This window comes from Lactuca saligna, chromosome 5 (assembly GCF_052625555.1).
Source record: "Lactuca saligna cultivar CGN05327 chromosome 5, ASM5262555v1, whole genome shotgun sequence".
Lineage (NCBI taxonomy): Eukaryota > Viridiplantae > Streptophyta > Magnoliopsida > Asterales > Asteraceae > Lactuca > Lactuca saligna.
Genome location: NC_136421.1, coordinates 264,813,801 through 264,835,182, shown reverse-complemented (window position 1 = coordinate 264,835,182; position 21,382 = coordinate 264,813,801). Strand labels below are relative to the sequence as shown.

At 34.7% G+C, this 21,382-nt stretch overlaps 1 protein-coding gene and 1 long non-coding RNA gene across 2 annotated transcripts; both read left to right on the top strand.

The window, feature by feature from the left end:
• The first annotated feature begins 7,051 nt into the window (after positions 1-7,051).
• On the top strand, positions 7,052-9,502 carry LOC144997666 (thermospermine synthase ACAULIS5-like). The gene is made up of 10 exons (XM_078957543.1): positions 7,052-7,265; positions 7,602-7,668; positions 7,780-7,874; positions 8,001-8,103; positions 8,221-8,309; positions 8,413-8,569; positions 8,670-8,745; positions 8,844-8,902; positions 8,999-9,135; positions 9,229-9,502. The coding sequence occupies exons 1-10, from the start codon at positions 7,150-7,152 to the stop codon at positions 9,323-9,325; spliced, it is 996 nt and encodes a 331-aa protein (XP_078813669.1). The 5' UTR covers positions 7,052-7,149; the 3' UTR covers positions 9,326-9,502.
• A 10,025-nt stretch (positions 9,503-19,527) lies between these two features.
• On the top strand, positions 19,528-19,984 carry LOC145048178 (uncharacterized). The gene is made up of 3 exons (XR_013682769.1): positions 19,528-19,662; positions 19,757-19,812; positions 19,936-19,984. It is a non-coding gene; the product is annotated as an uncharacterized LOC145048178 (long non-coding RNA).
• Positions 19,985-21,382: the final 1,398 nt, after the last annotated feature.

Here is a 21,382-nt window from a genome sequence, read left to right as displayed (position 1 = left end):
AGGAAACCTGTGTGTACACACGTCTTATAGATGAAGTCACACATTAATAGGTTAAGGATGTTGGGTCTTGATATCTCAAAAATGGTGGTTGTTGACTGGGTTCTTCAGTCACTTCCTGATTCGTATAGTGAGTTCGTAAGAGAGTAGTATACGATGGTTCACGATGTGACCCTCATTGATTTGACCTATTTGCTTATTGCTGCTGAATCAGCGATGATTTGGCGCACTGGTCAAGCAAACTTGATTGGTCGATCAAACTCTCATACTTCATTGGACACTAGCTACATTGGAAGTCCAGAAAAGGCTGAGATTGTCCATTGCTATGTACCAAAGGAGTCCATTTGCTTTTACTGCCAAGAGAAGGGGCATTGGAGATGAAGCCGCCCTGTTTACCTGAGAGATCTACGAGATGGGAGAGTCAAGACGTATGGCTCTATTTCAGGTAAAATCCATTAACTAACTCTATAAGTTCCTATTTTTTGGTTCTTAATACATGATGTGATAAGATTACATTTTGAAGGTTTGCAGGATCAAAAAAAAAAAGGAAACTTAAGGAAGAAGCGTGCTGAATCTGATCACGAAGAAATGGATTTCGATCGCATGGATTCAAAGATCGGATTTTTGAGCTGCTACTTTAGAGTTAGGGTAGATTGCTAAGAAATATATAATAGCATAGCTTTTCAGTTAAATTGCATTGTAAGGACAAGTTTTTCCGCAATAAAATAAATTTTGAGTTTTATCTTATTTATTTATCCTTACAATGGCATGTATGAAAAAATTGATGTTTGTGTATTTCTATTATGAGAAAAATGGATTTGATTCTTAATTAGGTTATTTTTGGAAGTGTCTAGAGTTTACCAAATAGGGAGAGTTTCTCATCGCCCAAGTTTCAAGTGGATAGAAACTTGGAATCATGCAATGTGTATTGTATGATGAATGAAAAACTTTCATATTTGGAAATTAGACTAATTCTTTGACAAAGTGTCAATTGAAGGACTAAGAGATCGAGTGCACTAGGTCGTACGTTGATCAAGTCTACTACAAGAGTAAAAAAGATATTCGTCATGATTTACTAAAGATTAGTAAATATGGTTATCCTTATAAGATTGAGTATAATTCTGAGTTGATTGAAAGAGTTTCAATCAATAACAGAACGAATACGAAGTATCTAGTAGGCAGAAAGATAAAAGGTTCTCTGTTCTAAGAAGAAGGGAGAGTAACTTTTATTGTGTTTTATGATAGGTCTTAATGATTAAGAACCATGTCTCAATTGATCCTCTAAGTGAGTCTTAGTGCAATTACATGCCTAAGAAGAGGAATCGAGAATTATAGAAATGGTTAAAATCAAGAAGTCAATTATACTTCGTTCCAATATCAAGTATTAGAGTCAAGATTGTGACTTGAGTGACAAGTCTTAAGTAGGTTTGTAACATTTATCAAATGTAGAATAAGAAAGTTTCTTATTCTTGTACATTTGAAATTGGTATGTTGTTATGTCTTGGATAAGACAAAGACCAACTAGGACCAATTGAGGGAAGTGTTAAACTTGATAAGAAGCTATACTAACTCTTCAATATTTGTTTTTTCAAGAAATGGTTCTTGACAAGAGAACCTTATATGTCAAGGAGTCAGTGGGAGTCTTAAATGTCTTGAAAAGTTTCAAGAACAAATTCAAGAATAAACCTAGTTGATCATCACTAGCGCACGACTTGAGGTTTATAACCTATCGTGACTGACATACTCTAGTTTCTATGCCATTCCATTTGAACTATGTATGTGAGTTCTATGAGTTCTCATTTGAATGCATAAAGGCAAGCACCTTTATCAATGGAAAGTGCATTGATAGGTAAGGGTGAGGTGCTTAACAACCAAGAAGCAATCGTGGACACTCGTGCTGCCATGAGGCAGGAAATTGAGATTGAACAAGTTCAGTCCATATGAGTTGGATTTGTCACAAACATTGTCTTATGATTGTTTTTATGACAAATTTACATGGATAGGAACGCATACATCAAAAAATCTAAGTGTCATAAGGTTTCCCTCCTTCATGAAAATGATTGTGAGGAAATGCTTTCACTAAGAGAGATTTTAAGGAGATAGCAGTTGTGTAAATTCTATTCTCAAATTCGATTATGATTATGGCATCCCTCATCACAGTTTGAATTGTCAGATTTGGCAATTAGTCTGAACATTTGGGACTTAGTAACATGAGTTCTAAAATTGTTTAGACACACATAAGCTATCTAAGAAAAGGTGTATGAGTTTAAGAAGCTTAGATAAATGATTATCAAAGCATCTAGTATTAGAAATATGAACTTAAGGAATTCAATAAGCATTGCTTTCTGGAAGTTCAACTGTTTTCTGAATAAATGTCAAAGCTAGTGGGAGCATAAGTGTTATGACAATAAGGAAATAATCATCGTGTTAGTGGGAGCATGATTATTATGGTAAGTATTGCAAGTTAGCAATATTGATTATCGAAAACAAGAGTTATACTTTGCAAAGTCGGAAGGGTTGAAAAGTTGTTTTGCTATAATTAAGGGAAAAAAATATTATACTTCATTTCAAATCTAAAGGCTTAGATTGTGGAATTTTAATCAAATTTAGTCAAATATATATGAATGTTGTGTTGGAATGGTTCAACATGAGGAAATTATATATAAGGAAAGGATAATTGCATTCTCAAAATTTGGTTATGATTACGGCATCCCTTTTCATAATCAAAATTGTGAGAACATGACAATTAGAAATATTATAGCAAAAACTGGTAAAGTATCACGTCTTTATGTAAGACATTATGAATCGTGTCCCATACGCTTCGGATATAGGATCGATTTCATATGCTATAATGTTTGATTGTTCTAAAATTTTCCAAATGCTTAGCGCATTAAGAGGGAAAAGGGACTAGAACAGTTTTTCACTAAAATAATTAAACAACTATCAAAGGATGATCTAAGGTTTGCCAAGAATTTGTTGCTTGTGAGTAGTTGGAAGTATAGTGTTGGATGGACCATATCGACATTATTATGAATAGATAAGATTCTATTAAGAATGAGTTGTCATATGGAAAATATATGATTAAGTATTATTATTGTGTTTTAAAAGTGTTTTAAAGTGTTTTATTTACACTCAATAGTTTTGGGGCCATATAGGATTAAGTATTATTATTGTGTTTAAATTTTGCATGTTTTGACTTCCAGAATAACTCGGTTATTCGAACCTCAAAAGTCGGTCATATGTTGGAAGTAGGTGTGAAGGAAGACTGTCATGAATATGTCTGTAAATTGTCTAAAGTGTTTAGACATAGCACAACTTTGCTGCAGAGTTCATGAGTGCTTTAATAAGATTAGAGTACTAGATTAAACCCACACTCACATGAATCACTTCATGGATTTTATCGCGAGTGATTGTGAGATGATAATATTGTATATTCTATAAACCGAGACGTGTGAGTTGTTATTTGCTGGTCAGTTGCACATTGATGATGAGAACACACACCAGTAACTTGCTGTTATAAAACTTATTAGTGTGTGTGATTCAATCAGTAGGTGCAAGCGAGCATTTGAGTCGAATTTTATCCATTCCTTTTACCCAAAGTAGGCTAAAAGCGATAGATGTGGGCCCCTAGATGATCTAGTGATGACACCTTAAGCGCTTGGCCAATCCGGGACTAAGTTGATGTGTTCAATTGTAGTCTATTGTCAGTCGTCATAAATCGGAAGTAAGGAAAAAATATAGAGAGAATGATTAAAATTCATGTCTCGTGTCTATACGATATCTTTAGAATGGAGGTATATATAATCCATTATCTAAAGGACACGCGTATCTGATAAGATCAGAGTTGACAACGGCTTTTGAAAGCTACGATTACTGACCAGGTTCTGAAGTCAAACGGAGAATAGTTATTAGACTTATCCAAGTGAGAGATTGTTGGATTAGTGTCTAAGTCCATAACTATTTTGGTATGTACTTGACCCGATTATGAGCATGGTCCTTTTGGGTTGCCTTCACCATAGCAATATGTAGGATGAATTAAGGAGAGAAAGGTATAATTATGATTTATTAATATATTATAAGAATAATATATTAAAGGAGAAATCATAATGTTTAATTAATATTAGCCAAGAATTAATTTTGTGGCTAAAAGAGATTAATTAAACTTAGGGGATTGGATTTGTAATTATAAGATAATTACAATTGGGCTATGGATTACCTAAGAATATAGGTTGGATGACTTCTATGGGAAGGCCATAAGGAATTCATCCAAGGGATATTCCAAAGGGGTCCATGGGCTTCTTAGGGCCTAAGCAGTCAATTTAGGGTTTCCTAGCTTGATAACCCTAATAGCCTAAGTATATAAGGAGCCCATAGGCACCAAAAACGTGGCTAACACTTGTATTAGGGTTTCCAGCCATTTTTGGTGCCTCCTCTCTCTTCCCTTCTTCATCTTGTTGCTTAGTGGTGTTTGTGACTCCATTAGAGGTGCAACACTTAAGGCACTAAGCTTTGTGAAGCCAATGATTAGATTGTTATTGATATATAACAATCAAAGGTTAGATCTAAACCCTATTTTATGTCAATATGATTAATTGTATGCTAGATCTAAGGTCTATAGCTTTGAATATTCAATTGCATGTTCATTAGACAAACTAGATCCAAAAGCTATTAAGGTTTGCATGTACACCATAGGAATGATGTATTGCTCGAAACCCATCAATAAATACCTAGATATGGAATCGAATCAATCAAATCCTAAAGAGAAGAAGAAAAAAAGATTTAGGGGTTGGGAGAAAGAAGACACACAGAGATGCAAACCTAAATGGGTTATTGCTGGTTGCACATACTAGAAAACTTGGTCCAGGTGTGTCTGTAAAAAGGTCAAAAAAACTGAATTCAGATGAGCTGATTTGAGAAGGAGGAATTAAAGGGTGTATACCTGATGTGGATCAAGTTGGTGGGTGCAAGAACGAATTCTGCATTACCTAGATGAAAGGGTTGACAACTACAAGTCGATTGAAGGGAAAAGGGTAGGAGACTCAGATTCGTCGGAAAAATCAACATCAATATGGGTTTCTTTGAGATTAATTCATGGATGAGATAATAGGGTAGTAGGTTGCTGAAAGGAATGATGTTTCATCGGAGGTGTGTTCATCGGCAGTGGGGTTTAATCTTCAGGAGGTTGAGTAAACGAGGGGGGATTTCGACGATAAGATTGAAGCTTTTGACTATGAAATGTTCGGCGATTGTTGAGCATGGTGGGATTAGGTACGGTGGGGCGGTGGATTTGCCACGATGGGTGCAGTCGGTGGTCCAGGAGGAGTGGACGGTGGAGGTGTTTGATTTGGAGTTAATGATGAACAAGGATATTGAAGAGGAAATGGTGAGGCTGTTGCAGGTATGAGTGTGTATGTAAGAGAGAGAGAGAGAGAGAGAGAGAGAGAGAGAGAGAGACCCATTGAATATTAAATTTAATTATTTTTTCTTATAAAAAAACAAAATAAAAGAAAACCTCATAAAAGGTCCCTGGATAGTTAAATGACGACAATACCCTTCATTTAACGGTAGAAAACTAACGGAGTTAGCAAAAAAGACCAAACATCAAAAGTTTTGAAAACACAAGGACCATCTATGAGATTTTTAAACCACGGGGACTAAACTTTAGATTTTGAGTAACCATAGGGACCATTTATGATGTTTTTTCTAATAATAATAATAATAATAATAATAATAATAATAATAATAATAAAATTGTAAAAAGTTGTAGACTATTATATCATGAACTAGGTGAACCTTTGGGCGTTGCGCAAAATAAAACTATATAGTTAAATAGTTTGTATATACATATTGAAAAGAATAACTTACACCGTGTTGATATATAAATTTTTAATTATTTTGAACGATATTATAAAATATACATATATCATAATTATATCATTCAATAACATCTAACCATGGTTTGCGTTTAAATATAACTAAACATGGTTTTTGATTTTGTATTTTAATTTGAAGTTATAATTGAATAATTTAGAAATTACTTATCTATTTATTTTTATTTTTTTAAATTTTGATCATGATGACTAATTGATATATAAACCATTATTTTTAAGTTAACACAATGTCATTTTATTTTTTGTTAATTATTAGAAACAAATTATTTGGAAAAAAATAATTATAATATAAAATAGTTTTTAATATCTTTTATGTACTTTGACATGTTGTTCTACATTATAATACTTAAACCTTCTAAATATGATATAAAAAAATAGTATATAAATATGTTTTTAAGTTTATTTTATATTATGCTTTGGATTTAATATAATATTCGATTTAACAAGTAAATGTATTATAATAATCATTTTAAACATCTACCAAAAATAATATAATATTTTGTATTTAATATCATATTATAGATTAATTATATTAAGTTGAAAATTGAAAGATCATAGAAGTTTCAAATTAATATGGTAATAGGAAAAAGTCGAGATGATATGTTTTTAAGTTCATTTTATCTTTTGATTTATATTTTGGTTTTAACATAATACTTAATTTAACAAATAAGTGTACTATAATCATTCTAAATGTCTATCAATAATAAGATAATATTTTTCATTTAATATAATATTATATATTAATAGATTATCTATATTAAGTTAAAAATTAAAAGCTTATGAAAGTTTCAAATTAATATATTGATACAAAAAATGTCTTCTTTATTTATGTATAATATGATATGATATTATATGATTATATGATACTAATAAATTAATAATTGCTAACAAAATTATCATATATATATATATATATATATATATATATATATATATATATATATATATATATATATATATATATATATATTTTGAAGAATTTGAAGTTGGATTTGTGTGTAATAAATAAATAAAGTAGGGAGGAAGGCACGCGGGGAAATCAAGCTCCGAAATCTCAGTGTATGATGGTTTTGGGGAAATCAATGAGGATTTTGCCTTCACTTTCAAACAACTTATATCATCAGCATCACCACCACTCCACCACTCCGCAATCTGAACTCAACTACGCCCACTTTAACTTGTTATATAAATCCAAGTCTCCATCTTCAGAACTAACACCACATTCCCTTCTTCAATTCCTTTCTAATAACAATTCAAGAAAATGGGTGATCTTTCTTGCTCAAATGCTAATGGTACTAATGTCTATTCTCAGAGGAAAAGCTGCTGGTATGAAGAAGAGATCGAAGAGAACTTGAGATGGTGTTTTGCTCTCAACAGGTTTCTTTACTTAATCTTTTTATTAATTCTACTTTATGATCAACACCATCTTCATTTGTTCTTTTTTTAAACAGTTTGATTTAATTTATAAACTTCTAAACCTTAAACATGTTTCTATTCGGCCTTTTTGCTAAAAGGTTTTGTACGTGTTAAAGCTAGACAAAGATTAGTGGCAAACAAGATTCTCGTCCCAGGCCCCTATGATTTTTTATTTGGTCAAATAATATAATACTATATAAAAAAGCTTATACGTTTATGGGTTATCAACTTCATTTTAATATTTGGAAGAAAGTCTCTAGCTAGAGTTTAACTTTGCTTTATGATATTCTTACGCAGTATACTACACACAGGAGCCACTCAGTTCCAGGACATTCAACTTTTGGACACTAAACCCTTCGGGAAGGTACTTAGTATACTCCACTTTTACTTTTCTTTATTTCTTTTTTCATCCAATCCAAAAAAAAAAAAATCGTCTTCGATAAATATAACAAGTAAATATATTTAATTTTCTCAGGCTCTAGTAATCGATGGAAAGTTGCAAAGTGCAGAGATCGATGAGTTCATCTACCATGAATCTCTTGTTCATCCACCACTTCTACATCACCCGAAGTACAACTCTCTATCCAGTTCTATATAGGAATCATATTCAGAAGTTTTTTTTTTTTTTTTTTTTTTTTTTTTAAATTAAGTTACTTTATATCATGATATGTAATTTGATCGAAATTTTTTGTTTAGTCCGAAGACCATATTTGTTATGGGTGGAGGTGAGGGTTCAACTGCAAGGGAACTACTTAGACACAAGACTGTGAACAAAGTTGTCATGTGTGACATTGATGAGGTGACATCCCTTCGTTTTTCCATCTTTTGCTCTTTTTAACAAGATTACGTAAAATTAATTAACCACATTTATTATGTATATACGCACTCAAAACGAAAACTCTCACCATATGAGCAGGAAGTGGTGGAGTTTTGCAAGTCTTATTTGGCAGTAAACACTGAAGCTTTCGGTGATCCAAGACTCGAGCTCATTATCAATGACGCTAGGTTGAATACGTTTGTTAATTTAATTAATCCCATAAAAAGCTCCTATAAACCTTTTATCATTTATAATACGATTGAGGATTTATGTAATTTAATTACTTTGTAGGGTGGAACTTGAAAAGAGAGACGATAAATATGATGTGATCATAGGAGACTTGGCAGATCCCCTTGAAGGTGGCCCATGTTACCAACTCTACACCAAGACCTTCTATGAACTCACTGTTAAACCACGACTCACGGAGGGTGGCATTTTTGTCACACAGGTAAATTTAGAAAACACTTAGCAGATAGACGCCATTGAAGGATTATTTAAATATAATTACAAGAAGGATTATTAAAATAATAATCTAACATTTTGTGTAGGCTGGACCAGCTGGTGTATTTAGCCACACAGAAGTTTTCTCTTGTATTTTCAACACTCTAAAGCAGGTTTTTAAATGTAAGTTTTGATGCATGACAATTAATATTGCTTTAACTTTATTTTAAAGATCATATTTCTTCTTTATATTTTATTAATTTGGTACAAATGGTGAACAGATGTGGTGCCATACTCAGCTCACATTCCTTCCTATGCTGACATTTGGGGATGGGTCATGGTAATTTTACTATAGGCTTCTATTGTTCGCTAAATTTATTTGTAGTAATCTTTCTGCCGTATAAGTTAATGATGTTTCTATTAAACTTGACCACAGGCATCAGATTACCCGATAACACTGAGTCCAGATGAATTGGATTTGAGAATGAAGCAAAGGATCAATGGGGAGAATAGATATCTTGATGGAAAAACATTTGTGTCAGCTTCTACCTTGAGCAAAGCAGTTCGAAAATCGTAAGAGCTATTGATTTTTTTTTTTTTTTTTAAATTTGTGGTCAGTTTTTTAATTCAATTATACAGATATCATATTTTCTTGTATATTTGTAGATTGGATGATGAAACACATGTGTACACAGAGGGTGCAGCAAGATTCATCTATGGGCATGGACACGGTTCAGCTCAGAAGCACGATCATCATGCTTGACAAGGGACGGATTTGATGCACGAAAGATGAAGCAAATTCCCTTTAATTTTGATGTTTTATTTGAATTTTCTTTGTTTACCTTTTCTTTGTATTTTGTTTCTTTAATTTTGTAGCCACCAATGGTAAATTAATTTCTAAATGTTAATGAACTTCTATGAAAACGGATTCACAACCCAATATGTTTAACTTGTTATGTGAAAATACATTTTATTCATGCGTGCATGGTTGGTCATTGTGTCTCTAACAAGTAAAACATTAATATTGGCAAGGAAGTTAAAATGTGTGTCACGAACCATTATCGAGCTTTATTAAGGTAACGAACTTGAATCTATCATAAAAAATATTCATTGGCGAAGAATAAATTACACCTACGGAAATTTATTAAAGGTGATTTTTATCGAGCGTGTTCGTGTTGATATATGTTCACAGGAACGGTGGCTATTTTCTTAAGGTCATGAAAAAATTGGTTGCCTTGGACTCTTGGTGATATAATATCTCCCCATATGGTCATTTTAGGATAAGGGTAGAAAGTAATAATACAATAGGTAACTAAGTTGATGATTAATAATAAACTAGAGAAGAATCCCCGCCTTGCGGGGTTGGATACGCTAAAGAAAACGACACAACGGGAAGATTTTATTAAGTTACATTGAACTGATTAGATTAAACTTGTATTCTAGTCGACAGGTTCATTTTTTATCACACACTTATCGTTTGCAATCCTTTTGTGGATAGATCCTATCATGAAAGGTATATTATCTTCAGTGGAGAAGTCATCGGTTTTGTAGTCTGGATGTTATTCTTATGATCTTTGTGGGATTTCATTCATTTCAAAAATGACATTTCTTGGATGATAATCACCTGAGAAAGTTCCTTGGAATGTGGTTTGATAACCATCCATCCGCATTTGTTTGTCAACATCAGTAGTAAATTATTTGCAAAGTAATAACTAGAAATCAACAAAATATAAAAAAGGGCATATCGGTAAATGTTACCTGGGTGATAAGTTCCAACTGCTTAACATAATATTTTCAACGCAAGCAGCATTGTTCGCCACCACCCGAGAAGCAAAAGATTCTAGAGTCCAGGCATGCAACTAACAAACCATACGTCAATCAAATTCAGGATATAGTTAGTATGGTGCAAATTACATTGATCATGCATTTAACTGTGATTAGGTAATTAATAGATGAGAGCCTGATCACTTATTTGGATAATCAATTAGATGAAATCAATTTCTTGGAATAGGGGTTTTAGCTTCGATGCAAGGGAAAAACACAAGGAAAAGCCCTACATCTTGAAGTGACAAAATTCTTTATTTATTGGGCATCATAGCATTATAGAGTGTGGAGATTTGCCGCAATGAGAATTTTTTTGGAAATAGCAACATACTTTTACTATTTTGATGTTTAAAAATCTTTTTTTAAGTATCATCCATAAAATTATTAAGAATAAATCACACCAACGTTAATACCCTTTTTTTTTTTTTGCTAATTGTATGGATTGATCATTATTTCCACATATTTACACCTACTTGCTCAAAAAGATAGGCATATTCCATTATCTACAAAAATAATAATGATCTTACCATAAACAAATATAGAAGCATCAAATGTATAACATATTTGTGAAGTGAGACAAACCTCAACCATTTTCTATTGCTTTTTCATGGGCTGAAAATGTGTTTTCGTGTACATACTTCTGTATTCACCTTTAGTAATTGTCACACTCTAATAGAAAAAAAAAACAATTTATGAAAATAATAAAACATATTTGTTACATGTTTCAAGTTTCCAAAATGTAGCAAAATAAAAACTTGAAACAACCAATCGGTTTTCCTGCTTCAAGAGCACCCTGGCATCCATCGACTTCGGTCCTATCCTGTAACATCCCGATTCCTAGGTATGAGAATTTTCAATAAAAATGCAACTTTTCCCTTGGAACTTGTCGAGTTGATGGGCTCAAATCGACGTGCTGAAAGTTTTGGGCTACGGATCTTTTTGGACCAACTCGACGAGTTGGTGAGGAAAACTCGATGAGTTGGTGGATGATTAAGAAACCCAAATTTCTAGGGTGTTACACGCTATTTAAAGGCCTTATACCCTTTGGGTGGCCTTCTTACCCGTCTTCCCTGTCCATAAACCCAAGTCTCGTGATTTCTCTTCCATATTTGTGTATGTGTGTGAGCTTGAAGAGTGTTTTTTTGGTGTTCTTTTGAAGAAGCTTGAAGGTTGAAGTGGTTTGTGTGGAAAAGAGGCTATAAATCCATGATCTTCTCTTGTGTTGCAGTCATTTGGAGGTATAAATTTGACACTTTGCTTATCTATAGCTTAGGTCTCATTCCTTGAATGTTTATTGTCGTATTGGCTGATTCTTGGGTTTGTTCTTGGTTTGAGCATGTCATGAAGTTATAATGTAACATCCTGTTCTGGATAGTTTTGTGATTTAAGACCCGTGGGCCTTAATCTGACTATAAGAAAGGTTTAGGCCCTTTTGGGATGTGGGTAAGGTTGGTTGTGTGATAAAAGAGTTCGGTTTGTGATTTAGAGCCCAAATGTATTGTTAAAGGTGCTAGTTTGGGGCTTTCATGAATTTTGCATATGGGTTCGAGTGGGCTTCGGGAGGAATAAAGTTGATAGAACTGTACGGCTTCTCGTTACCTTTTCGTGGATATAAGGATCAGTGGAAACGGATTTATAACAAAGAAGTTATGGCCTTCAGAAGTTTTGTGGTTTTAGGCTTAGCTGAGTACGCTGGGCGTACTAGTGAAAAAGGAAGTATGTTGGGTGTACTTTGGAGTACGTTGGGTGTACTGACCAGGGGTGGTCGCGAATGTTCTTCGGAGTACGTTGGGCATACCATATGTACAGTGGGCGTACGCTAATCAGATCTGAATCGTATTTTAGGGTCTTGGACCCTATTTAAGCTCCTTATCTCATAACCTAACCCTAATATCTTTAGCCTCCATCCTTCTAAACCCTAGAAATCGACCCTAAGACTCCATTTTAGTGATTCTTGAGCATTTTGGTGATTTAATGATTTTTTGGTGCATATGGTGGAAGAAGGAGTTCCTTGAGGAAGCATTGCTTGGCTTGGAGCTTGTGGATCCAAGACCTAATCAGGTTGATCTAGCTCTAGAAAGCATAAAGTTTGAATCTTGGTAGTTTTCTCTTATGGATCTAGCGGGGGTGGTGACTTGTTATGTTTGGCTTTTGAAGAATAAGGATCTTTGAAAGAGAATAGCTTGAGCATCTAGCTTTTGGATCTATGTTCTTCTCTTATTGGTGCATCTTCCAGAGGTATCAAGTTTGAAACTTGCTTATTGTTGTGCTAGTTTTTGTTATGGGTCCATTTTAAGGTTTTTGGTCCCAAATCTTGAAGCTTTATGCGCTGTTGAACTCTAGAGCCTATTATATGTCCCTTTAAGTGTTTCTAGTGGAGAGGATTCATAAAAATCAGGTCTTGGATGTTGAAATCGAGCCATGCATGAGTTAGGAGCATTTTGAGACAAGAGAATGAGAGTTTTGGGTGTTTGTGAACTTATCATACATGCAAAGGCTTAAAGTCATTGACTTTATGGAGTAAGAGTCTTTAGGGAGTCCAAATCGGTGATATGAGTTAAGGTCTTAACTGATTAAGACCAAAAGAGTAGAAAAAGTAACTATGGGCATACGCTGAGCGTAAATCTAGTACGCCCCGCGTACTAGGTTGGTGTCCCCAATCAAGATTCATGTACGCTGGAGTACGTTGAGCGTACCAAGGGAGGTACACCCCACGTAACCCCACTGTGGACATTTTAGGCTAAGTCTTTTATTGGGCGTTAAGTGTTGGACCTGGAGTTTGGGCTTGTTGTGCTAGAGATTTGGACCAGAGGAATATGTATATGTGCCTTGGGCCCTTGAGTTGGGCTTGCCTCTTGGACTTGAGAGTTGGGCCTTGGGAGAGCCCATTTATTATTGGGCCTTGGTGGGCCCAATGGGTTTTAGGCTATTAATGGGCCGGTTAGTGGTCTTCCTTTACACCTAACGAGTGAGAGTCTGGACTTAGTTCCTAATTGGGTTAATTGTGGATTTGGATCAGAGTTAGAGACCGGTACGTGGCAACAACGTTTTAGGGGTTGTTCATCATTCGAGGTGGATCTTCTCACTATACTTTACCTAGAGTGGTAATTATGCGTGACCAGAGGGTCTTATGTGCTTGCCTGAGATATGCATTTTATGTGTGATATGTGTTGTGTGCTATATTATGTGATATTTAGACCGGACCGGAGGGTCCAACGAACTGTGCTATATTATGATCGGACCAAAGGGTCCAACGAACTATGAGACCGGAGGGTCCTCACTTAGATTGGACCAGAGGGTCCAACGAGTTGTGAGACAAGAGGGTTCTCACCCAGACCGAACCAGAGGGTCCAATGAGCCATGGGACTGGAGGGTCCCACTGAGACACATCGGAGCAAAGGTTCCTACGGAGTTATAGCCTCGAGTGGCTAATATGTGTATGTGGTATTTTGGGGAACTCACCAAGCTTCGTGCTTACCGTGTTATGTGATATGTGTTTTAGGTTTTCTCAGGATCGCGGGGAGGCACCGACTTGATTGTACACACCAGAGAAAGAGTTATGTTTTGAGGATTGTGGAGTATTAATCAAATAATTATGGAGTTGTGTTTTGTAAATTAATTCAATGAAATTTTGTGAAATGTGTTATGAGAATTATATGATTTTAAAACGAAAATTTTGTTTGAAAATTTACGTTGTTACATATAACTTCAGATCTGGATGTTTTATGGCCTCATTAGGCTTAAAGTTTCAAGCTTTGTCTAGATCTAGGCTTCCCTCATGTTCTAAGTACCTTAATAGGCCTTCTTTGAGTGTTTTAGCCTCTTTGTGTTATGCATTGACGTAAAGTTTGCAACTTTACATGGTTTCACTACTAGAAAAATAGCCTTTTACGACGCGCAATTTATGATACGCACCGATTTACGATACGCAAAAGTGTGTGACCAAAAAATAATATCATCTCTCTATAAATTTTAAGGATTTAGAACGCGCATTTTTGCGTGCCCTTAAATTAGTGTTAAACAAAAAAACCCGGAGGGCGCCTATAATAAAATGTGTGACGTCTGAAGATGTCGCTTTATAAATTTTAATGGAAACACGGTTCCATCCTTTAATAGTTGAGGGGGCGGGGGAAATGAAATCCTCAAAACTTAAAAACCCCGCCTTCCTTTTTCTTACTTTCCCTCTTGCCCTAATTATCCACGCTCCTTCTTTCCCCTCCTGAAATTGACGGCTCCCTACTTCTTCCCACCCGCTTCGACCATCATTACTTGCCATTCCCGGTCGTCAACGTCGATCAACGCAAGCACGCCACCAGCCGACAACCGTCACTCTCTCCTTCCCTTTTTCTCTATAAACCCTAATCCGCCTCCACCACTACCGAATCTACCTCAACGCACCTCTGACCTCGACTTATCTGTTTTCGCCGGTGACCTCGGGCTCACTTGACCTCACCAAAGACTACAACAATTGTTCAAGTTTACAAGCCCTAGGTTAGATTAATATTGAAGTTGAGTATGATTCTAATGAGTTGATTTTGTTTAAAGCTTATCTTACACGAGATTAACCTCTTTTCTTTGAAGTCTCAGAGATCTGAAAAGAAGGCTACGAGATTTGTGAGAAAATGAAGAATTCAATATCAGACCAAGCCTTTTTCATCGAGAGTGAAGATTATGAGGAAGACAAGGACTCCATTAGAGGTGAAGACGATAGGAATGATTTAGAATTTTCAAATTATTCTGACGATAACCCTGAACATCAAAGAAAACCTAGTTCCTTAAACCCATCGTAGCCTCAAAGTTACAGGTATGACCCCATCCCACTTTTTTGGATTCTACTTTAATTCCTTATACAATCAACAATTTATGGGGATATAAAAGTTCTTGTAGATGAAATATATCGAAGAACAGTCCCAGATCTTTAATAAGATTATGAGGATTAAAGAGGTTGTTGAGAATAGCCCCAATGAGGTATTTCTCTATTACTTAAGTAATTTAATAGAACAAATAAAATGAAGCATAGGCATATGAGGAGCACATCTTTTCGTTTCACCGACTTCAAATCATGGAAAACTCCCTGAGCATTGAAATGGTGGTGGTTTTAAATGAAAAATCCATTATTTCATATTTTTATTTATATTGAACAAACCGATTCCACCGTGGTTTCTGATCCACGCTGACCAGTCGTCCCAGTCTTCAACGATTTTCTGCCCTTCTTCAATCTTGAGTACACGGTGTGTGCTTATTTTTTCTGCTCAAATCCCAACTTCCACTTCAGATTTACAATATTTTTCTATATTTTTTTCTTCATAAACATGCTGATTTATCCCATTCTATACCTAAACTTTGATGTTATGAATAGGGTATCAATAGGGCTAGGGTGGAGCAAATGGAAGACCGGTTAAAGGAAGACATATTGCTAGAAGCTGCAAGGTATTCTTTTTAACATGTTTCTGTGTTTGATATCCATTTTCTTATCATCTCAATACCTATCTCGATTACAGATATGGAAATAAGATCCTAGTAACTGATGAACTACCAGATGGTCAAATAGTGGATCAATGGGAGCCAGTCACACCGACTCTGTCAAAACATCACTACAGGTTCACCATACTATGAAATTAAATGTTCATTTTGAATATCTGTTTCATAATTCCTTTCACTATTGTAGGTCTATTTAGAAATCCAAACAAGAAAATTCCTTGTTGACTACGAATGCATTCCAGCAACAGATGAAAAATCACCCAAGGAACATGATTTTGATACGTTGGTGAGTGTTATTTTCATTGGTGAGTGTTATTTTCATTTAACAAAATGAAAATATTTAACTTAGATTATACTTTATATATGATTTGTGTTTTATGATCTTTATAGGTTGATAGAATTTCAAGAGCTGATCTTAAGACAGAAATAATCTTTAACTGCCAAATGGGGCATGGGCGTATTACCACAGGGATGGTCATTGCCACATTGATCTATTTAAATCGAATAGGAGCTTCTGGTACTTTTTTTTTTCTCTGTGAAGTTTATGTTTTATGATTGCATGCTTTTACAGTATGCAAATGAACCTTTTTCCTTATAAATTTCCCATTACAACAACATTCTTGAGGCCTGGGTAGACCCGTCTTTTGGCACAACATGAGAGAAGAACCTGTTATTTACATTAATGGAAAGCCCTTTCTGCTTCGTGAGGTTGAAAGACCCTACAAAAACATGCTCGAGTATACGGTATATACTAATAATCCTCTCTCATTTTTAATGTTTATTATTTAAATATACTCAAGTGTCAAGTGGTTTAATGTAGGGAAATTACTGTGAAAGAGTGGAGAGAATGGAAGCTCGACTGAAAGAAGATATTCTCAAAGAACCTGAACGTTATGGATGTAAGGTATCTACCTGATACCTTGCTGCAACCTTGTTGCCTAAGAACAGAAAACAAAACAGAGCAGGAAGAAAAAAAGGAAAAAAAAACTACATGGCTGGCAACAGGTGATAACAGGGGAAGAAAAAGATGGGATTTTTTATTTTGCTTGGTGGAAAAGAAAACTTTTATTGCTGAAAAACTTCTTTCTAAATACCTATAACGTAGCATATTTATACTAAAAGAAAAAAAGTTTGACTCATAGTCTAAAACCGGGAAACAAAAATAATAAAAGCATTTTCCTAAAATGCCCCTGTGGGCTTTTTCCTGAATTACGCCAACAATGGAGGTGATATTATGGCAATTCACGAACTACAATCATATTTTATTACAAAAACTTAATTAAATTGGAACTTTCCCAACATACCCCTAAGGCTATTTTTGTCCCTAATTCTCAGGGGACGGAATAATGATGGATGGTCAAGCTAAAATTTGGTTTTGAATTTAATTTGGTATAAAAATGACAGGTTTGATAATGGTAGATGGTCAAGATACAAGAACTTTTCAAGTCCATTTGGAATATTACACTACAGATAATATTCTCTCTTTATTTCAGAACTTCTTACTTCTTTGTCTTATTAACTTTTTCATCTTATAATATGCAGGGCCGGCCCAAGGGCAGGGCGAGCTGGGCCGTCGCCCAGGGCAACAATATACCATGGGGCATCAGATATTGTCCAACTCTTATGGGTATCACTTGTGCCAAAAGTTTGATCGTACAAAAATATTGTAGTGTTGAAACGCCAAACAGATGGCGGCAATTCTTTAGCGGCTAAAAGAATGCATTCAACTGGTTGAAGAAGACGAAGAGGCAATAAGAAATAAGAAGGTATTCGAGTATTTATGGGTGGCAGTGGTCGTTCATCACTCAAGCTCTACTTCCTAATTTCTAATTTTCTTTCTTATCAATAAGAAGGTATCCTCCTAAATTTCTAGTTTTCTTTCTTATTACCTCGCTGAGTCATTGACGGCAACCTAATTACCGGCGTTGCTGCCTGGTGCTTCTTTCCGATGGTGTCAAAGTAGCGGCCTTTATGGGGTGTCAAGTTTGCCTCAGTTGAATTGTTGTCATGCGGCCAGACCCAAGGTAAAACGACTTTCTCAGTTTCTTAAAATGCCCTAAATGGCTAAATTCATTGCACGTTGTTAATTGTTTTTTATAATACTTCTTGTAGTTCCAAAATTTTAAGCCTTAAAGGCATATAGTTTTTTATGTACTTTTCAGTTTTTAAATGCATTTGCTAATCGGCTGTGTGTTATGGTAAACTAATGATATAAGTGAGCTTTACTTAAAAATCTTTAATTTCAATTTATACTCAAAGATGCTAAAAGCTAACTTATTCAATTGAGATTTAGTGTATATATTCGTTTGGCAAAGTAAGTAAGTCCATAGTTTTTCCCCTTAATAATATATCATTAAATTATTTTTAATCTTGTTGGTACAGTATGTAAATGTAGTGTTAGTTTTGTTATACATTTTTATGTTACTTTGTTGTTTAAGCCATCAAATGTATGTTTATCTAGCATATGTATTTTTGGCACATTATGTTTTGTTTATTTTTCATTTGTTTGATTGTTTGTAACAATGAATTTTAATTAATTACTTCTTTCTAATATCAGAATTTCAGTTTAATAGACTATAGGGACTTATATGAATGTCATTTAACATGAGATTTTACTTTAAAAACATGTTGAACACAGAAAGGAAGAAACTATTAAACTTGTATGTGTTGAACATTTATTGGGTATGTAGCACAGTAGCAGATATGGACTAAATGGAGAAGACAAATGATTTTCATGATATACTTGATATCTTAATTTAGTCTTAACATTTTTAATTTATTTATATGAAAACTAGTGTTATACCTTGGGTGCAGTTGTTTTCTGCTGCTTTTGATGGACTCCCTCATGAAAAGTTTGGTGATTAGACAATCTTGTCCTTGGCTCTTCATTAGGTGCAACAAGATTAAATTTTATAGGCGGTGAATCTTCCTGCCCCTTTCAAATTAGGAGGTGACATAACATCTTTATTAAAAATTTTGAAAGGCCTTTTTTTATTTATAGTTTTGGCTTGTTTGCAGTAGTCTTTTAGTTTTCATTGTATTTTTTTCGATTCTGATGTGTTATAATTTGGTACTTTCAGCCGCTCCATGCTAGTGTTTGTTCCATATAGTCTTTGCTGTTCAAATTAAATGGAATATAAATGGGTTGGTTTTATATATAATAAACAAACATATGGCATCATTAACCTTTTTTTTCCCCGGGCATGAAAACCCTTAGGACCGGCCCTGATAATATGTTTGGATGCTGCTACATTTTAATACTGTCTGGATTATATTATATTTGTTATTTGTGATAATAGCAGCTGGTTTTGTTTGTGATGGGATTAGTGTAAATTTTTGTCTGTTTTGTTGTTTTGTGGATGATAGCTAGGTACCTAAAGCATTGTTTAAAGGTGGATCAGTAGTCTACATGTCATTGCATGTCATTGCATTCTCACTGTTACCTATCAAAGTACTGAGGTAAATATTATGATTTTTTATATTAATTTTCTTACTTTCTAAAATTATTAGTGTTTTTTTTCTGAGTTATGATTGAAAAGCAGTGAACTAGGGTAAATTTTATGAATTATGATATTAGTTTCTGAAAATATATAATTAGGGCATCATTATGTCTTATTGCCCCGGGCAACATATTTCTTTGGACCGGCCCTGGGTCCTTGCATTGCAATTGCCTATTTATCGGTTCTAAAGGACTGTGAGATTCATTGCTTTCATGAAGGATTGGAAGTCAAACGACTTGGTGGTCTCCATGTCATCGGGACATCTTTGCATGAGTCCCGAAGAATTGATAATCAGGTAACTTTGCATCTGTATTGTGTTTTAAGGTTTTACATAAATTTAGCATATACTTTCAGACTCACTTTTTTAATTTATTTCTTGCTTTACAAAGCTTCGTGGCAGAGCAGGAAGGCAAGGAGATCCTGGATCAACACGCTTCATGGTCAGGTAAGTTCACTTAAATGATTTTTATAAAGTTTAAAGTCAATCCTTTCATCTGGACAAAATTCTTCATGTTAAATTACGTAATAGTCCTTGGAGTAGTTGACATGAACAATTTTTTTTTGTTAGAATGATTCCATATATATGTGCAAGCAAGCACATGCCTTGTGAAAAAGGGAAATCTATTCTAGTCATTCTCTTTAACAAGGCAACCTTAAAGTTGATTTTTTAAACCTGATGTTTAAAACTACATTGAGTGTGATATAGAAGTTTATGCAGAGAAGGAAAAAGATAGAAGTTTTTGAGGATGTTGCTGATGAAAAAGATAGAGGTTCTTTAGGATGCTGCTAATGAAGTTTATGCAGAGAAGGAAAAAGATAGAAGTTTGTTGGCACATAGTAAGCTAGATAATTAATGCAATTGTATATAAATGAGTTCATTTTTTTTATAACATTTACTCACTATTGGAATAATTATTTGTATTTGACATATTAGTGAAATGAATTATATTTGTTATTTATGGTATTTTATTTATTATTATGAGATTTCTAATGTATTATTTAATATGAAAAATTAGTAAATCTATAAATAATATTTTTTTAAAACATTTAAAATTATGATACGCAAAAATGTGTGTCATCTTTATTTATGACATGGCCTTTCTTGACAGGGGCTTCCTTGATACGCATTGCGTGTCATAAACACGCGCGTCGTAAGGTTACGACACGCAAATGCGTGTCGTCTTCCTTTATGACAGGGCCTTCCTTGATACGCATTGCGTGTCATAACTGTGCGTCGTAAATGTGCGTCATAAATGCGCGTCGTAAATGCGCAAAAGCGCGTCATCTCTCTTTATGACAGGGCCTTCCTTGACACGCATTTGCGCGTCGTCTGAGCGTTTTACGACGCGCAATGAGCGTCGTAAAAGGCCTTTTTTCTAGTAGTGTTTTTTAGCTCTTGGGTTCCATATCTAGATTCTTGAGCGTTAGAAGGGATGAAAAAGGACTGGATGAGTCAAGCTGGGAGAACTCGACGAGTTGGCTCGAGTTTTCCCACTTTTCTGGATACTATAGGAACTCGACGAGTTCTACTGATAACTCGGTGAGTTGGCTTGAGTTTTCCCCGTTTCTCTAAGTACTAAAGGAACTTGGTGAGTTGGTAGGTGCACTCGACGAGTTGAGTCAGCATGTACTGTTGACCTTTACTGTTAACTTTGACTTTGACCAAGTTTGACTTTTAAGGGCATTTTGGGTATTTTGAGGTTTTGATGGGTTGGTCATAATGGTTGTAGGCTTTGAGTCGGGAGCTGAGATTTTGAGTTAGATCTTGTCACTTCAGCTGCTTGTCAGGTGATTCTTCCTCACTATACTTTTGGGTCGAAGGCACCAAGGCCAGCCCATTGGTTTGATAACTTGATATTTCTGATATGTTGAGTATGTTATAGTTATGCATACTAGTCTTGCTATGCTAGTCTGGTAGATCTGTAGGACTACCTGTGAATTGCCTGTTTATCTGTTTACGATATTATCAGTTATATGTCGACATATTGTGTGGGTTGGGTTGAGGTTGTACGGCT